Below are 20,022 nucleotides of genomic sequence, written 5' to 3'. Positions count from 1 at the left end.
TGTTGTTTTATACTCAGTCACCCAATTTTGTCACTAATGTATTTTCAGCAGTTTGTAAATGCTACAGAAAGACACAAAAAGACACCTCTGCACATTATCCACCCGTCTGAGACACATACCTTGAAAAATGACTGAAATCCGAGACGTTGTTGTATTTATTTGTATTCCTCCCATCTGTTCTGCTCAGTGTGTCTGCACTGTCAGTGACAGGGTCCCGCCTCAACTCTGCCCCCTGGTGTAGCTTTTCAATGGCAATGTGCACACTATCAAAAATACTGATGTACATTCTTTTGCATGTTCCATTAAAATTAATTTACTCAGCTTAACTTAGTGTGTAGTTCAAAGTTAGAAATATGACTACTTTTTAATAAAATAAAAATAACATGATATATGCTTTTTTTTTCTTCTTTAAATTCACTGTTTGACCTGAATTATAAATGCAATAAGGCCCTTCAGGGCGTCCGTATATGTTGAATATACAGACTTCTCAGGGGTTGGAAGCACTCGACTTCATCTCGTGCCTCACAACGCCCCAAGACTTCTGTATATTCAACGTATACGTACGTCCTGTCAGGCCTTATTGCATACTAATATACTAAGTCAAAGTCTTGTGTAAGCATTATGTTATCTTGTATAAATGTTGACAGTGGGAAATTACAGTAATATCATTAAAGTATGTTAAAAAGTGTAAGTCGATTTCTGTGTGTTGACAGAAAATTCGATAGAAAAAGGCCAGTAGATGGCAGCATTGAGTAAGTGTTACTAAATACTGTACAGGAATGGTGAGAGTTACAAATCGGATCTTTTGAGACTTTCAGCCAGGTTGGGAAATGGTGTAGAGTTAAGGTCAACCTTAACTCGCAGTTTCCTCACTTTTGAGGGTTTTGCTTGAGTAACCTTAACATTACTTAAACACAATTTTTGCAATGAATATATATATATATATATATATATATATATATATATATATATATATATATATATTAGCTCAAAGAGCCAGCTGCCCAACGTTTCGATATGTTGTACATATCTTTGTCAAGGGAGCCTGTGTCTGAATCAAAACATTGGAGGTATTTATAGGTTTTTGACGGCATGACAACTACTTGTTATTGTTTACATTCAAATCCATGATTTATTCTTACATGATGTAATGGTGTTCTATATATTGTGACATCATTTTTACTTCTATCTTTGAATCTGTATTAATTCTAATTAACACTACTTTATATAAACTTATATTTTTATTATATCATGCAATGCTGGCTCTGAGGATCAGTCTAGATTTGGCCTCCCCAGCGCATCAGCATGCATAACTTGAGTTGAGTCCCGCTGGCATAATCGTGTTCAGTCTATTTATCCATTTACTTTCTTTTATTCTTCTATATGTCGCATTGTCTAATTTGAGCTGTTCTAATACTACAAACTTTACATCATTTATGTCATGTCCCTGACTGGTGAAGTGCTGTACTATTGGTTCATTCATTTTTTTATTTCTAATTAATGAAAGGTGGTTCTGAATTCTTTTATATAAAGTAGTTCCAGTCTCTCCAACATATTTGATTTCATCACATTTTTCACAGGCTATTCCATAAACAACATTGCTATTTTTACAGTAGGTATTAGTTTTTAGTGGATATGTGGTGTTCTTATGTTTAATTATATTTTTACTTTTGTCCATGTATTTACACACTTTACATCTACTAGTGCACATGTTCGTAGAACCTATTTTGTCAATTATTCTTTTATGTTTACTGTGAACTAAAATATCACCTAAATTAGCTTCTCTTTTGAATGCTACAACTGGGGCCTTAAGAAATACTTTTTTTTAATTTTTCTGAATTATGTAGAATCCGCAAGTGTTTCCAAACTATTTTAGAAATATTGGGCAAAAGTTTAGAGTAAGTCATTACTAATGGGACTCTTTTGACCTTTTTATCTCTATTTTTTATAATCTAGTAGATCATCTCTTTTTAGTGTATCCACTTTTCTTAACTCCGTCTCTATAATTCTTTCTTTGTATCCTCTTTTTTTAAGATTTGTTTTTAATACATTTCTTTGTTTTACATAGTTTTATATAAAAGTGTGGATAAACATAAAAAAGCTAAGTAAGCATGGTGAAGAGTTTATTTAGCTATTAATCAGTATAGTATTGAAAAGGTTTTCTTGCATTTTATGGAGTGACTGACGGATTGCAATGAACCAGAATCCGTGGTTGCTTATTACTGCGTTTCCCAGGGTGAAATTATGTCAAGCAACAGTCTCACCTCATTCACGGTCGAATTCAAATTTTTTTTTACACACCGTCACAAAATGAAGGTATTCCCCTTTAAAGGTTTCTACAAGAAAAGATCTACATTATTGATATGTCAAGTGGGTAAGACAATGTGGCAGTGAAATGGTTAATTTCTATTGGACAGCATCTGTAATGGAACTTCAGAGAATCACAGAATCCAGCACTTTACCTTCTGTAAACCTAGATGTATTTATGTTTATTAAACTACTCACCCTCTGACATATATGTGAAGAGATGACTAGAGGGTCTGGAACCAACTCCCTTGTAATGTTGTTGAAGCTGACACCCTGGGATCCTTCAAGAAGCTGCTTGATGAGATTCTGGGATCAATAAGCTACTAACAACCAAACGAGCAAGATGGGCTAAATGGCCTCCTTTGTAAACTTTCTTGTTCTTATGACTATGACATCCCACAAAGAAGGACAGATATTTAAATAGTAATATCAGGGGCAGGAGTGTGGAGGTTAGGGCTCTGGACTCTTGACCAGAGGGTCGTGGGTTCAATCCCAGGTTGAGGGACTCTGCTGCTGTACCCTTGAGCAAGGTACTTTACCTAGATTGCTCCAGTAAAAAAAAAAAACTGTATAAATTGGTAATTATATGTTAAAAAAAAAAAACAAAAAAAACACCTGAAATAATGTGATATCTTGGAACAATTGTAAGTCGCCCTGGATAAGGGTGTCTGCTAAGAAAGAAATAATATCAATATCCTTCAGATAGCAGATCTACAGTCTATATATAGAGGATGAGGTGGAAACACAAAAGTGTTCTGCAAGTCTTTGTACAACCTCTCCCCAGTTTGAATAGTTCAGTACAGGGCGTAGTCCCTTAATCACTAAGACATGTTCCTTCTAAACTTTTAATAATTACGTATTTTACATTCTGCATACTGTGGGAGCAATAGGAGGTGGCTCATTTGATCACACTTTGGTATTGTATTTCTGAATAGATAATTGTTTCCTCTTCAAATACAGGCAAAAGTAATGGGCGCTTCTTCGACGCAGAAGCGCAGTGGTACCCAAAATAGTATCTACTACCAATGCAGAGCGATTGGGTGTTTCCAGCTGTGATAGCAAGGACTGGAATGTCTTGCAGCACTGAACTAAAAACAACAAGTGCAAGAGTAAAACAACACCCCACTTTGTCAGACTGAGATCAACGGCATACAGTTTATGAAGAGCACCACACAGCAAACAATGTACAGGACCTGCGTCATACTGCCACATGCAGCCCCACGGCACCCAGGACAAATGATGTCAGTCAAATTTGACGTATGGCGCTACATTCTTGTGACAGCAAAATTCAATTCTGGCACCAGTAGACATGTTTAATTTTTATATATATATATATATATATATATATATATATATATATATATATATATATATATATATATATACACCCGACCCCTTATGCAAAATAATACCAGGCTTAGGACACATCCCATTGGCCGACATCCAGACCAATGGGCACAGAGAGACAAACAATAACCAATGAGGGTGCACAGATAACAACCAATGAGAACAGACCAGGGCAGACAAACTAACAGCGGGTTACATGGAACGGGAATACAAAAGGTAAGCAAGCAATGGTGGAATACAGCAGGGAGGGAATAACACACACTGCATGCAAACACAAACAGACAGCAGGGAATACGGTACACAAACACAATGCACGGATCGCTACTATACATATAGTATAGCCCTGCTGCTGCCTTCCCCTGTGCGCGCTACACTCTCCCCTACCAGCCTCAGGTACGCCCTGGACTTGCTCAACAGGCTACAGTCCAACGACTGCGTGCCGAGGTATCTGCATCCCACTCTAACACCAATGTAGCAGTCTCGGTTAACGCAGACAGGCGCATCACATAGGGCGAGGAGTGTATATCTGGCTTATGTCTTCGTGTGTGATTACATCACCTACCAGCCCTGCTGCTGCCTTCCCCCATGCACGCTATAATCATTTCTTAGAGGGTTACCTGTGGTGAAGTGAAAGTGAATGCAGACTTATTTCAACAGAAAATATGTTTCCAAATACATATATAAAGTGTTCAAACCAGTCATGCTTTAGTGTACACGTTGTAAACATGGCACGGTGATGTGACACAACAGCGTTGCTTTCCACAATTGTCGCCTATAGCTACACATGAAGCAAAGCCGTTTGCACGCAGATACACAAATATCATGAATGAAGAGAACAGTTCCAACACAAATGGTACCTGTATGAGCCATTATTGTTACACTGCAGTAGTGTAACCTCTTCGGGCAGCGAGAGTGATGATTCAGACGAGGACACCCGTCAGTTCGGTTTAGCAACAGTCAGTGGATAAACCCACCCACAATTCTCTGTGATTGGTTACAAATATGAACGGTAACTGTTCAGTAATTCTCCAGATTTGCACGGCGATGTACAGCCGCTTTTTAATGCTATTGCACTGGTCGTTCAACTTTCCCTTTCGTCACACCAAGTGTCATTGTACTGTAATTAGTTAGATATGGCATTACAGCAGCCTGCATGAAAATACAATATTGTAGCGATCCGTGCAATTATGTTTTGCACTGTGTTCCTACTGTGCTTGCTGTAACTCCCGCTGTATTGTTCCCTTTCCGCTCTGTAGTTCCCGCCCGTTTGCTTTTATAACCCTGGGTGCGTTCACGAGAGGCAGACTTTGCTAAGTCTGCGCAGATTCTGCAAAAATTCTGGAAATTCATTCGCTACTTGCACCGATTCTGTGCAGATTCTGCGCAGAATGACGAAAGTCTGCGTATCGTGAACGCACCCCGTCTCGTGTAAATGTAACGTGCGCGTGTGGTGCTGTCTGTGTCTCCCTTGTAATTGGCAGTTGTTTGTGCCCATTGGTCCTGGTGTGCAGTGAGGATCAATGGGATGTGTTTAAAGCTCTGGTACAAAAGGGGCAGAGGTATGTTATAAAAGGGCGCTGTGCCACCAATCATGTGTTGTTGTTGGTGTCCTGATTTGGTTGTGTTTCAGAAAGTAATGAAGCAGCGCAAGGTGTCTGAATGGGTGCTGAGATTAGCGTCCTGAAATAAAAGATTTGGAACTGATTTCAGCGTGTTCGTTCCTTTCTTACCTGCCTGCCTGCCTGCGCAGAACGCTACAGTATTCTGTTACCGGCACGACGATGATCTGGGGGGAAAAAAAACGGTGTTACATAGAATTCAGTGCCTCAAGAAAATCAGTTCCCCCTGCTTACTACTACATGCAATCATGTGGTCTCGCGGTTCGTCTTCCGCACTTTTGCCAATTTTTTTTAGCCGAATCCCGAAGTGACCACTTTTTTTCTAAGGTGAGGTTAATGAGCGTCCCAAGAAAGGTTCTGGGGACACTGGGACCAGTGTTCCAAAAGTGGGACTGTCCCGTCCGGGACGTCTGGTCACCTTGATATAACCTTTTTATAGCGATGGTATATACACTTCATTACAAATTATTATTGTATTCATGCCAAAAAAAAAAAAAAAGAAAAAAAACCGTCAATCACGAGGGTAGCGTTAAAATAATCCGGTGTATTTGTCTATGTACAGTAGGTATTTATTTATTAATACGACAATATCAAAAAGCCCGCGGGGAAAAGCCCGTTTCCTAAGCTGTTCATTAGCGCTTGTCTTCTCTATATATTACTGTAATATTGTGACTCCAGTCTAGTAGGATTCCAGCTAGTGATTGTTATATGTCAGTGACGTGCGTATATAGTCTTACGGGTACATGACGTGACTAGAGAATGTTAAGTAGGGTTGACAGTTGGACGTGCGGAGCGAGAGCGAGTCCTAAAGTATAATTTATATTATTACCACTATATGTCAGTGTCTTCATTGTAACACTCACAACACTACAATTACCAAGCTTCATGCTAGTTTTTTATTTAACGAACAACGAAACACCCGTTTTGTAAATCAATATGTTCACGTTATATTTGTGTCTTCTCTATCTCTGATCCGATCTGTTGCCTGAAAAGTTCCTTTCCTGGGCAATATGAATGTGTGATCTAATCCTTCTATATCTATGTTTACAGGTAATTGTAATATATATTACTTCCTTCTTCCTCTTAAGGCAAAAACATATTTGCGCTACAACTTTTGATGGACAAGGACTTCCACCATTCAAAGGCTGCCACAGCGGGTATGGGCAACGGTAGCAGGCAACACAGACAAACTGTGGCTGGGGTGTGGGACTTGTGTGCTGATGTCAGACAGGAGACGCAGATACGGAAAAGGACTCGCAAAGTAAAGTGGTATCGTTGTTTTACTCAAATACCGTGCGTCTCAACTTAGACTACCAGTCAGGTAAGAAATTCGAAAATAATTTTACTCGTTTGTTCATAACTCTTAATCGTTTACAAATAAAAGTAATGTTATAACATTACAAAATAGGTTAAGGTACACTTAACAAAATTGAACATTCTTTCTGCCAATTTTTTGCTCGTTAAGCTTTATTAGGTGATTTTAAGACAAATAAATTGAGGAAAATACAGAAACTATGCATTTATTTCTGAAATATAGGTTAAAACGTTACTGCTTATTACCTAGTTTCAGTTCAGGGCGTCGTATGTTAAATGATATTTAATCGGTATGTTTTTTTTTGTTTGTTTGTTTTTTTTTTTACTTTTGTACTGATGTTGAATAGTGGGCTCTTCCCATATTGTAATTTTCAAGGATACTCCCATTTGTTCAGCACTGACATTGTACCGTAATAAATTCAGGATAAAGGTAGCACTGTACTATACCATGAATAAAGGCAACAGATGTTCTGGGTGAATAGCTTGGCCATAAGTTTTGCATCATATAGAATTTTAAAATCCAAATTAAAATATATATCTAGAACCGCATTAACAGTGTCGCGTTTTGATTGGTCCTGTGACGTCAAAACAAGTGGGGAAGCTCGAGACAGAGACAGAGAGAGAGAGAGAGAGAGAGAGAGACACTACACCCTGGCTGATTACCTGACCAGGGTGAAAGACAACAGAGACAGACCTTAACAAAGTGCAGGCTCAGCGAGCACAGTCTGGCCATTGAGACCAGCCAACACAGGAAGACATGGCTGCCCAAAGAGGACAGGCTGAGAGAGAGAGAGAGAGAGAGAGAGAGAGAGAGAGAGAGTACGAGAGAGAGAGAGAGTACGAGAGTACACTTACCTGGGCCTGACTATCAGTGCATTAGGGAGCTTTAACCTAGCAGTAAATGCACTAAAGGAAAAAAACCAGAAGAGCTTTCTATGCCATCAAAAGAAGATTCTATAAAATAAATATTCCTATCAAAATATGGCTAAAATTAATTGACAGTGTCATCCAACCCATTGCGCTGTATGGTAGTGAGATATGGGGTCCACTCAGTCAACAGGACTACACTAAATGGGACAAACACCCAATCGAAACCCTGTATGCTGAACTCTACAAAAACATCCGACAGGTGCAAAGAAAAACACCAAATCATGCATGCAGGGCAGAATTAGGCCGTTACCCAACACTCATAAATATAAAGAAAAGAGCACTAAAGTTTTGGATGCACCTAAAGAAAAGTGAATCAGACTCCCTCCAGTATGAGGCCATGCAAACCCAAGAGCTCAGGCCTGAAAAGAGTCCTCTAAGCCAGCTGGCCCTGAAGCTCACTGCACTGAACCCAACTAATAATACTAAAACAAACCAGCTTCAGGTCAGCACTGCTTACCAGCCCCCAATCAGAGTCAACCAAATTATAAAACTAACCAAAAACTGCTATCTGAAACATTGTGACACAGAAACAAAATCTCAAAATAAACTGGATTGTTATCGGGCCCTAAAAAGAGATTACACTCTGGCAGAGTATATCTCTACTGTCAGAGATAAAAGCAGAGACAGATCCTGACCAAGTACAGGCTCAGTGACCACAGCCTGGCCATTGAGAAAGGCCGTCACCGGCAGACCTGGCTTCCTAAAGAAGAAAGGCTCTGTGGTCACTGTGAGACAGGAGAGGTCGAGACAGAGATGCACTTCCTTCTTCAATGTAAGAAATACTCAGAAAATAGACAAACTTATTTTAAAAAATTTGCAAATTCCCTCCCAAATTTCCCAAACATGACCAACCCTGAAAAAGTCCCAATCCTCCTGGGAGAGGAGGGAAGCACAGCCCAACTAGCAGCCCAGTATGTGTCTGCATGTCACAGACTGAGGGACACACAATGAGAGCTCTGCACAGAGACACACACACTTATGTATATACAGTATGTATGTTGTTGTGTATGTAGGCATGTATGTATTATGTAAATAATTATTGTCCTGATACATGTTTATTGTTAGTAGTGATATGTTTTTTTTTGTTTGTTTTTTACTGTACTTTATAAATCAGTTTGTTTATATATATATATATATATATATATATATATATATATATATATATATATATATTTTATGATGCATTGTATATATACATGTATGTATTGTATAATTGCTTTGGCAACACCTGCTATTGTAAGTGATGCCAATAAAGCACCATTGAATTGAGAGAGAGAGAGAGAGAGAGAGAGAGAGAGAGAGAGAGAGAGAGAGAGAGAGAGATCTGCTTTCCAGAACCTTTCAATTAAAATATAATGTGGTATTTTGCTGTACTAATATAACAAACTATGGGTGACTATTACTTTATATAAATTGTCATGTTATGCACGAATGTAAGAATTGACTTTCTGTGGTGATCTATTTTTTCTTTCAAGTAGCATATATCTATAATCGTTTGCGTGATTTATTTTAATTGATTACATTATCTGTAATGTAATCACAGTTTTACATATAGACTGCTCAGGGTTCTGGGCCACTTTGCTTTTATAATGTCCCAAATTCTGAGCCGCTCTGGTTTTCAGATGTCCCAAATTCTGGGCCGATGTGGTGTTTAGATAACATCCCAAATTCTGGGCCGCTGGGCCGATGTGGTGTTTAGATAACGTCCCAAATTCTGGGCCACTCTGGTTTTCAGACGTCCCAAATTCTGGGCCGATGTGGTGTTTAGATAACGTCCCAAATTCTGGTCCACTTTGCTTTTCCGAATTCAGCCCAGTTTTTGGGATATTCTGCTCAGCTGACAGGCGAGTTTCTAAGTCATGCATGCTCAGTTTGCAATAAAAAAAGTACACGAGTACTGGATTGTGAATTCATTTAAGAGTAACCCTTCGTACATTAATCAAAGTTAATGTAATTTTTTACTTTTATGAAGAAACAGAAATAAAATGTAAATTATATTACAGTGAAGAAACTCCATTGCATTGAAATAGATACATGAAAATTCATTAAAGCAGTCGTTTTCCTTTATTAAAGGCTAATATTAAAACACATTTTTGAGAAGGAACATGGTATTCCAAAAAAGATCTCATTTTCTTATGTAATGTCCATCAATAAATTGTAGCATTTCGGGTTCTTTTTGGGACAGAAATGAGACTGCAACCATGAGTAGATGAAAGCTCAAGCCGTTTATTTTTACAATAATTCAATAATCACGAAATAAAATCATAAATGATTGTAATAGTTTTTCTTTTACCCTACCCTTTCTCACTGTATCTCACGATCTCCCTCAAACACAACCTTCTCTCAAACTCTTGTCTTCCTCAATCCTACCGGTCTATGCCCTCGCTTACCCTGCCCCCTCCCCACTGTCTTTCGTGCTAAACCTTCACTCCAAATCCCCTCCACACACCCACCATGCAACCCCTGCACGCACACACCACTATGCAACCCCTGCACGCACACACCACCATGCAACAGATATCCGAGGGCTGACTGTATTTATTTCCCTGGACGCTCTCTCAGCACTCAGACCAGAGACCACAGCTCTGCCAACAACACAGGATTCACACAGGACCACGGCAACCATGGCAACCAGCACAACATCAACCCCTTGAACAGCGCTGAGGCGCCTTCTTATATGCTTAACCCGCCCCCTTATGCAAATAGATTACCAGGCTTCAGACACATCCCATTGGCTCTCAGCTGCACACCAGGACCAATGGGCACAGACAAACAACAACCAATGAGAACAGACCAGGGTAGACAAACAAACAGCAGATCACATGGTACGGGAGTACACAAACAAAGGTAAATCAAGAATGGCAGAATACAGCAGGAAGGGAATAACACACACAGCATGCAAACACAAACAGACAGCAGGGAATACAGTACACAAATGCACGGATTGCTACAATACGAAACATGTGGCATTATTTTGGGGCAAGGCGTTCTATATATAGAAAAACCAGCCATAATGAACTAATAATATTAGTGCTGGGACAAATATCCGAATATCCGAACGAATATTTTTTTACATGTATGGCCACTGTCAAAAAAACTTTGATATTCAGGGCCAATGTATCTGCCCTAGAAGATTGTAAGGTATAAATTAGTCCACTGACTCTTTAGAGTAGAATAAGCTGTAATAAGGTGTTACTCATATGCAAAAAGTCAGGCTGATGGATTTCATTGACTAGTACTAATAACTTAATGTGTAGTATTTCAAACTTTTGATCACACTTAGCTGAAACGCATGTAGTGGACCTGAGGGGGCGCTCTTACTTTGCAACACTAGGCAGCAGCTGCAAGGGTGACAACAGTTCAAGGCAGTACATTACTTCTGCTGTAGAGCAGTGGCCTCCATCAGTCTGGCCACACATGAGAGTGCATCCTTTATTAAATGTACACATCTCTGGGTTAAGCACCAAGTAGCAGCAGTGACAATAGCAGGACTGCTCAGTGAACAGGCTAATCATGTTACATCAGTGATGAGTGATCACTTGTATTCCCATGTAAAAACACCCTTTTGCAATTGAATGCTATGCATTTCCGATGCTTTTACTGACAATTCATAATGAGATAATCATAAAACTATTGAACTACCAATACTGTAAGAAAATACGTTGTGTGTAGGGTTTCTCTTTGGAACGTGGAAAACTAAATAGCAAGAAGTCATAGTTTGAGCCTAAAAATGTATAGATTGTTTTACTTTCAAAACATACTGCCTCTAAAATTGTAGACGTCCTGTTTGTTGATTTCAAATGTGGCATGTTGTTTTTGCTCGTTGTGTTTCATATGTTCTCACTGACAGGTGCAGCTTTGAGCGATTATGTTTTTTCTTTTATCTTTTAGGTTATCTTTGTAAGATATTTAAAAAATGTCTTTTGTAAGTGATACATTGTACAAAAGCTACATTCGGCCCAACATGCCCCGTTATGTGGAAAAAGTCAAAGTGAATCAGGTGTTAATGTATATTACCTGTCTCACTGACAATGACAAGGTGAGTTTTCCTTGACATTTATTTATTTCAACATTGTGCTTTATTATTATTATTATTATTATTATTATTATTATTATTATTATTATTATTTCAAAATAAAAACTGTTAGCAAACTAGGAATACAAAAATAGCATTTTAATTGAACACCTTTTTACTAATTTATGTTTTAAAAAAGTAATGTAGTATATATATAAAAAATGTGTGTGTGTGTGTGTTTTTATTTTTATTTTTTATTTTTAGGAGGAAATTAACGCCAAACTCTCTTCGTCTGGTAATTCTATTGCTATGCAAATGTTTTTTGATTGTCTCAAGCGAAGACAAAACTGGCCAAGCGAGTTTATTGAAGCTCTTAAAAATGTCAGTCAGGATGACCTGGCCAGCGAACTCGAGAGAGAGTATTCCAGACTGAAGTACCCTCAGCGTAAGTTTGCATGCTGCGTGATGTAAAGTATTCTGTAATGTAAAGTATTCTGTAATAAACTGTGCGATTCCAATGCCTTTAGAATTCTCTCATTAAATTCCAGTGAGTAACCCCACTACAATGTGATAGGATTCAATGTGTGCACCAACTTTAAACAATTTCATCCCATCAGGCTACACATACCAGTAGACTGAAGTTGTTTAAAGATGGTAATAGACAAGTTCATTTCTTCAAATATACAGTACCTATGGTAATTCCCTTAAAGGTTAAACAATTTCCATAATAAATGTTTTATTTTTGGTCGTCAATTATAGGCAGAATGTCCACCTTTTATAGAACTTTGTGCTTTCTAAATTTTGAAAAAAAAAATCACCTCCCAAAATGCTAACAGTATATTTTGTTGTCACCCTTTCAGTAAATATTTATCCAATTAATGAGAGTGTATATATAGAGGATTGAATCTATGTATTACATTGCTGTATCCCTTTGTAGACAAACATTGTGCCATCACGGCCCCACATTTTGACAGTATTATTGTATGTACTGTATTCCTAATACATGTATGATCCATGAACATGTCTACAGCTGTTGCAAATGTTTTGCTACTGATTTACCATGGATATATAAGGCTTAATTCCTTTAATCTGTGTACAGTATCTAGCATATTGATATTTATTTATTTATTTATTTATGTATGTATATTTAACCAGGAGATTTACTCATTGAGACACAGGCCTCATTTACAAAAGGTCCTGGAAAACAATAAAAGGACAACTGCAAAGTACAAACAAACAATAAAACATGTGTGTTTCAAACTTACTCAGCAGCATACAGAGATCAAAGAATAGAATAAATCGAACCTGTGGAACAGTCAAAATAACAGAATCCTGGGGGTCCCCGAGTGGCTCATCCATCACATTGGCTCTGACACTCCTGGTGTGGTGGATGGGAAACAGGCAGGGATTGCTTCTCATCGTGCAACAGCAAACCCCACTGGCCAGACACTGAGCACATTCAGAGTGGATAAGGGGCAGGGCTGATCTCTGTTCCCTGGGATCAGTAGCACGCCCTTCTCTGCGATGGATTGCTTGGCGTAAAAGCGATTCTGGCTTTAGGCTTGTGAGATCGGAGGACTCTCACATGCCCTCAGAATGTCTGTGCTGTGTGGGGACTCGCTGCGGTGAGGAAAAAAAATACTTAACTGGATATTCCAAATTGGGGGAAAATAAATAAAAAATAATAATTGGTCACTCGAATATAAAATAAAAAATAAAAATAGCAGAATCCTGACCGCATAAACTATAGCCAATGCTAGTCCTCTCTACCAGAGCACACATATCTATTTCAAGCTACGCTTCATTATCCTGATAGTTTTTCAGGTGCAACTGGACAACAAAATATAATTATTGCACAACACTGCAACACTAAGTGTGTTTAAACAAACAAACTCATGCCAGTCTATGAAAATAAAATACTCAAACTTACAGTCAAACTTTATTTTTTAATATCACCATTATAGATGTGGTCTTTATGTCCATCTATCAATTATGGCCATGTTGAATCCTGTAAAGAAAAATTACCAATACAGTAATGTATCATATTAAATCACCTGTATTATTATTATTTATTTCTTAGCTGACGCCCTTATCCAGGGCGACTTACAATTGTTACAAGATATCACATTATTTTTACATTCAATTACTCATTTATACAGTTGGATTTTTTACTGGAGCAAGCTAGGTAAAGTACCTTGCTCAAGGGTACAGCAGCAGTGTCCCCACCGGGGATTGAACCCACGACCCTCCGGTCAAGAGTCCAGAGCCCTAACCACTACTCCACACTGCTGCCCTTATGTCAATAACATTTTTTGATGGTCATTATAAGTAAGGTGGACTGTAAAGTAAATTGTTTAACCAGAATGGGACATTAGCAATGTAACAAAATTCATTTACAGATGCTGTTCTGGTAATCTAGACATTGTTTGCTTTATTTTATAGGTGGCAGCCCAGCCCCTGCTCCCCAACAACCACCTGCCCCTTCTGTACCTGATGCTCCCCCAGCAGGAGCTCCTCCTCTATGCTCTAGTCCCCCACACTCTGCCCCCATGTCTCCTCCCCCATCAACCACCAACCAGCCCTTAATCCGATTAGAAGCTGCAGTCTACACCCATGGAAATAATAATAATAATCCAGCTGCAGCCCCAGTAGCTGCAACTCCTCCAACTCTTCCACAGAATCCTTCAGAACCTCATGCTTGCGTCTTACCTTCTTCTCAGTCTCCCCTCCCTCCTCCATCCCCAGTATCTAATGCCAGTGTTCAGACATCCCTCCCAGCAAACCTCCTCCAAGGTGCTACCTCCTACTCCCATGGCTCCCATGCAATCTCTGTATCAGAGCCAGAAGTAGCCCCGGCCCCTTCTTCGATTCTGTCCAGTCCGGAGGGGAACAGCAGAAGAGACCAGGTGGAAGTGAAGACCTCAGTTCAGGAAACTGCACCTCCACATACCAACTATAAAACAGTGCCAAGAGCTACGGGACCTCCAAACAGCAACTCCGATACAAAAAGAAATCAGGTATTTTTCAATGTTAAATCTCCTTTATTATTTGTTTATTTAGCAGACGCCTTTATCCAAGGCGACTTACAGAGACTAGGGTGTGTGAACTATGCATCAGCTGCAGAGTCACTTACAATTACATCTCACCCGAAAGACGGAGCACAAGGAGGTTAAGTGACTTGCGCAGGGTCACACAATGAGTCAGTGGCTGAGGTGGGATTTGAACCGGGGACCTCCTGGTTACAAGCCCTTTTCTTTAACCACTGGACCACACAGCCTCCTATGCCAATGCTAAGTTAGTTGACCTCACTGTGTCCCCCTAGCCCTTGAACAGACTTTATTCAGACTATCATGGAGGTAATTTGCAAATTACACGTATTACGTAGTGCACAAAATGATGAGTGGTCAGTTGCAGTGTCTTTGCACACTGCCCTCCTTTTGAACGCCGTTTTCTTTATATAGAAAGAGAGTGGTGCATGATTGACATTATTTAAAATGTTGCCAAAACCCACGTTTATGGTTTTCAAAGATTTAAACCGAATCTTCTAAATAGGTTAAAACCGAAAACTTCAAGCCCCAATAGTAGTTTATGAGTACAATGTTTTTTTTTTATTTTTAATATGTTGTTTGTAGTGTGTCTCCTTTTATAACGGAAATCATTAAGCAGACAGAGACCTGCTCAGTTTCATTTGGCAGCCCTCTCTCCCAAACTGCACGAGATGACTTCTCTTATAATAATAATGAGACACCCCACAAACAGTCTTAACTTACTGTATAGAACATTTGTAATAATGTTTCCATCTCTGTCAGATTGACGCAAACCATCAGCTTACAGGGACACCACAGGAAAACAGAATCAGAAGGTCTGTGGATTCTTCCGGGAGGCCATCTGCGGGCCCAGGCCACACTGAGGCCATCCCGTCAATTAGAGGGGCCACAGCAGGATCCGGGACAGAAGAATATTTAAGTAAGCCTGGCATGCTAACATTAACCAACACTGATGACCACCCTTGCTCCGTGACTTCCAGTCAGCTCCAGTTTTCTAGTGGTGTAACAGAAAGCCCCTCCATGTCTGGTGTCAGACAGGTCCCTGAAACTCTTATTAGGGGAACGCCACCCAGTGGCGCTGAAGATGACTGTTGCCCGTCCCATGACACCTCTGCATCATCTCCCTGCTACAGTGCTGTGCCCAATGGCCCCTTCAATTTTGAAGAGTACAACAAGGAGCAGAAGATTAAGGCGTTATCTGGCAATCGGAACCCAAACCTGGTGGAGAGTTTAGTGGCTGTTGACAACCCCCTTCAGATACAGCACGACACTTTCCCAAAACTTGCTCAAAGTCCTGAAACAATTGGGGCATGCGGTCCATCAGAAAATTCAACCATTAACAGGGGAGAGCACAGAGAGAGGAAACAAAGAAGCCCAATTGAACCATGGCGCAGTCTTGGATCAGAAGAAATTAGATCCCCAAATATCCCAAAAAGCTACAGCTCACCCACAGATCAGCATCTTAGTACAAATGGAAGAGAAACCACAGGGGGGACACCCAGTTGCTCAAATGTCAAACAGATTGTGGTGCAATTTTCACAAAATCCCAGTATCGATGATCATGCTTCAAATCAGTTTATAGGGTTGAGAGAAGAATCTCCTCAAAGTGGTCGATCTTGGTCTGACTTGGAGCGTCCGCAAACAAGTTCACATCCACGTGAATGGGAGAATTTAGGATCAGTCACGCTGCAGTCCCCTGAAAATAACCAGAGAGCGCCCAGAGGTGATGCAAGAAGACAGTTTGATGGCTACCTGGTCCCAGCGATTGCCATTGCTGCTTTATCCGTTGCTGCTGTGCTTTTGTGGAGATACATGAAAAAGTAGGAGACCTGTTAAATTCAAGCTACAGGTTTGCTAAAATAATTACTACTAATTTAAGTTGGAAGTACTGCTAAATGCAAGGAATTTGTATTTAGCAGTATTTCTTACTTAATTTTTTGTATTTAGCAATTATGTGGCATGCTGCTAAATTGCTATATTTTAAATGTAAATCTAAAATCAACAGATTATTGGGCTAAAAACAATAACATTATAACTAAGCAAAAATGAGGTACTTGTTCTTGCGCTCAGCAATCGGGTGTACTGAATGCCTTTTCCGTATTGAATGCTACAAGGTAAATACGTTTGTAACAGGATCACATTTTGAATCCTATCCCTACATTTATTCAAATCCTATAACCAGAATAATGTTGTGTGTTCTTGGATTAAAAAAAAAAAGTTATCAGCCTTGGCAACCAACTCTGCATTCACACAATGGACATTTACATAATTTGACCTTTGATCACATTAATGTATTGCTTTGTGAGAGATTATCAAAAAGCAACAAAGATTGATTTGCTACACCTTACTTAGTCTTTCTATTTAAACATATGTGTCTTGTTTGTATAGTTTAAATCTTTTGAGAGAGTACATTGGGGATTGCACTGTAACTTGTTGTTTTAAAAGAAAGCACTTTGAAGCTGTAAGTATTTATCAATGCAAGTTTTAATGCAACATTTTAAATTGTGTTCTGGCCTGTTCTGTCTTAATAATGTATAATCAAATTTCAGCTATCACTGGTAATTGTTCAGGCACCTGGTAGTGTACAAACATTAGGGCACTGTTTACTGTTTCCATGACAAAAAAAATGTGTTTAATATTCACAAAACTGAAAAAAAATTTTATTTAAACAACATTCATAACTATAAAACACTCAGTAGCGCTACAATGCTAAAAGAAGATTCAGAAATGAAATTACATCTGAATATGCCCCAAATCCTAACATCCAACTTTTTTTTAAAGAAAACCTATGTACTAGAGTAGCACTGGGATATTGTAAGAAATACAGAACCACTGGGGCAGGCCTTTTCTTGTACTTTTTACTGAGACGCCTTGCTTATGAAGTATCTTGGTGACTGAAGACTTTAGTAAGCAACCTAAGCCGTGTCACATTTGCAGTGGTGCCCCAAATATCCATTTACAACCAATGTAGAACGGTTGCTCTTTATTGCATTTCTGGAATGGTGAATGAAAAGACTAGGTGCCCCATTCATCTATCTTAATACTTTTGAAAAGGCAATGTATACCAGGTCCACCCTTGCCGATGCCCCCTGGGGGTAACACCATTGGGCTAACTATATCAGAAATGGCTTTTGGACAGGCACTTGACAAGATCATATCTGAAACAGTAATTCCTCAAATGGCTTTTAATAAGCAAATAAAATACAGAATACAAGTAATCCATGATATCAGGGGGTTATCTTACCAAAGTATACTGTCTGTAGAATTAAACTCATCCAGAACTCTGCTGCCCGCCTGGTGTTCTCTCTGCCTCGCTTCGCCCACGCTACTCCACTACTCCGCTCGCTCCACTGGCTCCCGATCACCGCTCGCATCCAGTTCAAGACTCTTGTACTAGCCTACAGATGCCTTGACCAGACTGCACCCAGCTACCTCCAGACCCTCATCTCTCCCTACACCCCCACTCGACCTCTCCGCTCCACCTGCACTAGAAGACTGGCTCTACCTCCGCTACGCTCCCCTGCCTCCAGAGCCCGCTCCTTCTCCACCCTTGCTCCGCAGTGGTGGAATGACCTTCCTACAGATGTCAGGACTGCCCAGTCCCTGACCACATTCCGGCGCCTCCTTAAGACTCACCTCTTCAAACAGCACCTGTAGAACTCCTCTGTTTGTATCCTGGGACACTATCACCCTTCATTTAAATGTGCTTTATTTTGCTCTTATCTGCCCCCTATTTTACTGCATTTAATCCTGTACTTCAGAATACTGTAATCTGCCAAGTGTTTAACCTGTAGTATTTTGTATTTAATCATATCTTGATGTAACTATCACTATTTAATCATATCCTGATGTAACTATCACTATTAACTGCTGTATTATTGAATTGTGGTTTGTCACACTTGAACAAAAGTTATTGTATTTCTTGCTCTTATTGTATTACTTGTATTGTAACACTTGAAATGTATTTGCTTACGATTGTAAGTCGCCCTGGATAAGGGCGTCTGCTAAGAAATAAATAATAATTATAATAATAATAATAATAATAAACAACATGTATCAGTCGGGGCTCCCGAGTGGCGCATCCAGTAAAAGCACTCGCTAGAGTGCAGGATGCACTCTATAGCCTGGACGTCACCGGTTCGAGTCTAGGCTATTCCACAGCGGACTGTGGACGGGAGCTCCCAGGGTGCGGCGCTCAATTGGCCGAGCGTCGTCCGGGGGGAGGGAGGGTTAGGTCGGCCAGGGTGTCCTCGGCTCACCGCGCACCAGTGACCCCTGTAGTCTGGCCGGGCGCCTGCGGGCTTGCCTGTAAGCTGCCCAGAGCTGCGTTGTCCTCCAACGCTGTAGCTCAGAGGCGGCTGCACGGTGAGTCTGCAGAGTGTAAAGAAGCGGGCGGCTGACGGCACACGCTTCGGAGGACAGCGTGTGTTCATCTTTGCCCCTCCCGAGTCAGCGCAGGGCTGGTAGCGGTGAGCTGAGCCTAAAAATAATTGGGCATTTCAAATTGGGGAGAAAATAATAAAAACTAATTGGCAACGACTAAATTTAAAAAAAAAAAAAAAAGTGTATCTGTCACCAGGTAACCTTTTTTAAATTTAATTTAGTTGCCTGATGCCTGAAATTTGCAATGTTGTCAACTTTTGAAGCCATCTCTCTTTAGTTTTAATTCATATTAAAAGGATTGTAGTAAATGTTTTCCGAACTAAGCAAACTTAAAAAAAGGATATATATATATATATATATAATATATATAAATAACATGCATTATATAAGTTACAAAACTGATACAAATTTGCACTTTGTATTTAGTTATGTCACTGTCTGTGGATGATTGAACAGTCATTTGCATTTACTGTACAAGAAATAAAATTGTATTGATTATTTGGGTTTTACTCTTTGTTTTAAAGGGCAGTATCTGAGTGTAAATGAATTTCCTCTGGTTTGCCTTATATTGTTTCTTTTTACTATTCATTATTTTTTTTCTTATAAACATTGTGATTCATTTGTTTATTGCTCATGAAATGTGACGGGTTCCCCTTTCAGCACTGCAATTGTACAGTATGTCAACCCATTTCCTATTGTCCCACAATAATACCTATTCTGTGTTCGTCATACTAGAAATCAACCTCACTAAAGGGGTTATAGCAAATGAAATAATTTCATAATATTATAGCTAGAGCCCCATGTTTTTCGCAAATACGAAATAGCATGAAAGAAAAAGGAATGCAAATATAAAACGAAAAATCATTATAAAGCTAACATAGAATGACATTTTTAAATTGGGAGGTTTATACAAAAAATACTTTAAAAAAAATACTTGCAGTTGTAGTTTCAAGGCTCAGCCATTACCATAGACATGGTCTGAAGGGAAATGGATACTCTGACTAGCACCTGCTCAGATGTATAATTTGGAGCGAGTTGTTTGGGGAGATATCGTTGTAAA

The 20,022-nt window shown here is 39.5% G+C and overlaps 1 protein-coding gene across 1 annotated transcript; it reads left to right on the top strand.

Moving 5' to 3' along the window:
• The first annotated feature begins 6,412 nt into the window (after positions 1-6,412).
• On the top strand, positions 6,413-19,192 carry LOC117420902 (uncharacterized). The gene is made up of 5 exons (XM_034034643.3): positions 6,413-6,594; positions 11,409-11,556; positions 11,797-11,977; positions 13,975-14,549; positions 15,342-19,192. Exons 2-5 carry the CDS (start codon positions 11,434-11,436, stop codon positions 16,401-16,403), a joined length of 1,941 nt encoding a protein of 646 aa, XP_033890534.3. The 5' UTR covers positions 6,413-6,594; positions 11,409-11,433; the 3' UTR covers positions 16,404-19,192.
• The last annotated feature ends 830 nt before the right edge of the window (positions 19,193-20,022 follow it).

Source organism: Acipenser ruthenus, chromosome 1 (assembly GCF_902713425.1).
Source record: "Acipenser ruthenus chromosome 1, fAciRut3.2 maternal haplotype, whole genome shotgun sequence".
In the NCBI taxonomy this organism is placed as follows: Eukaryota; Metazoa; Chordata; class Actinopteri; order Acipenseriformes; family Acipenseridae; genus Acipenser; species Acipenser ruthenus.
Note: the sequence above shows the minus strand (reverse complement) of the source record. Positions and strands in the feature narration are given on the sequence as shown.

Excerpts from the sequence above, each read along its gene's own strand:
- LOC117420902 (XM_034034643.3), top strand. The coding sequence starts at position 11,434 with ATGTCTTTTGTAAGTGATACATTGTACAAAAGCTACATTCGGCCCAAC. Across the intron at positions 11,978-13,974 it reads CAGACTGAAGTACCCTCAGC|GTGGCAGCCCAGCCCCTGCT; the intron begins GTAAGTTTGCAT and ends TTTATTTTATAG. Across the intron at positions 14,550-15,341 it reads CCGATACAAAAAGAAATCAG|ATTGACGCAAACCATCAGCT; the intron begins GTATTTTTCAAT and ends CATCTCTGTCAG.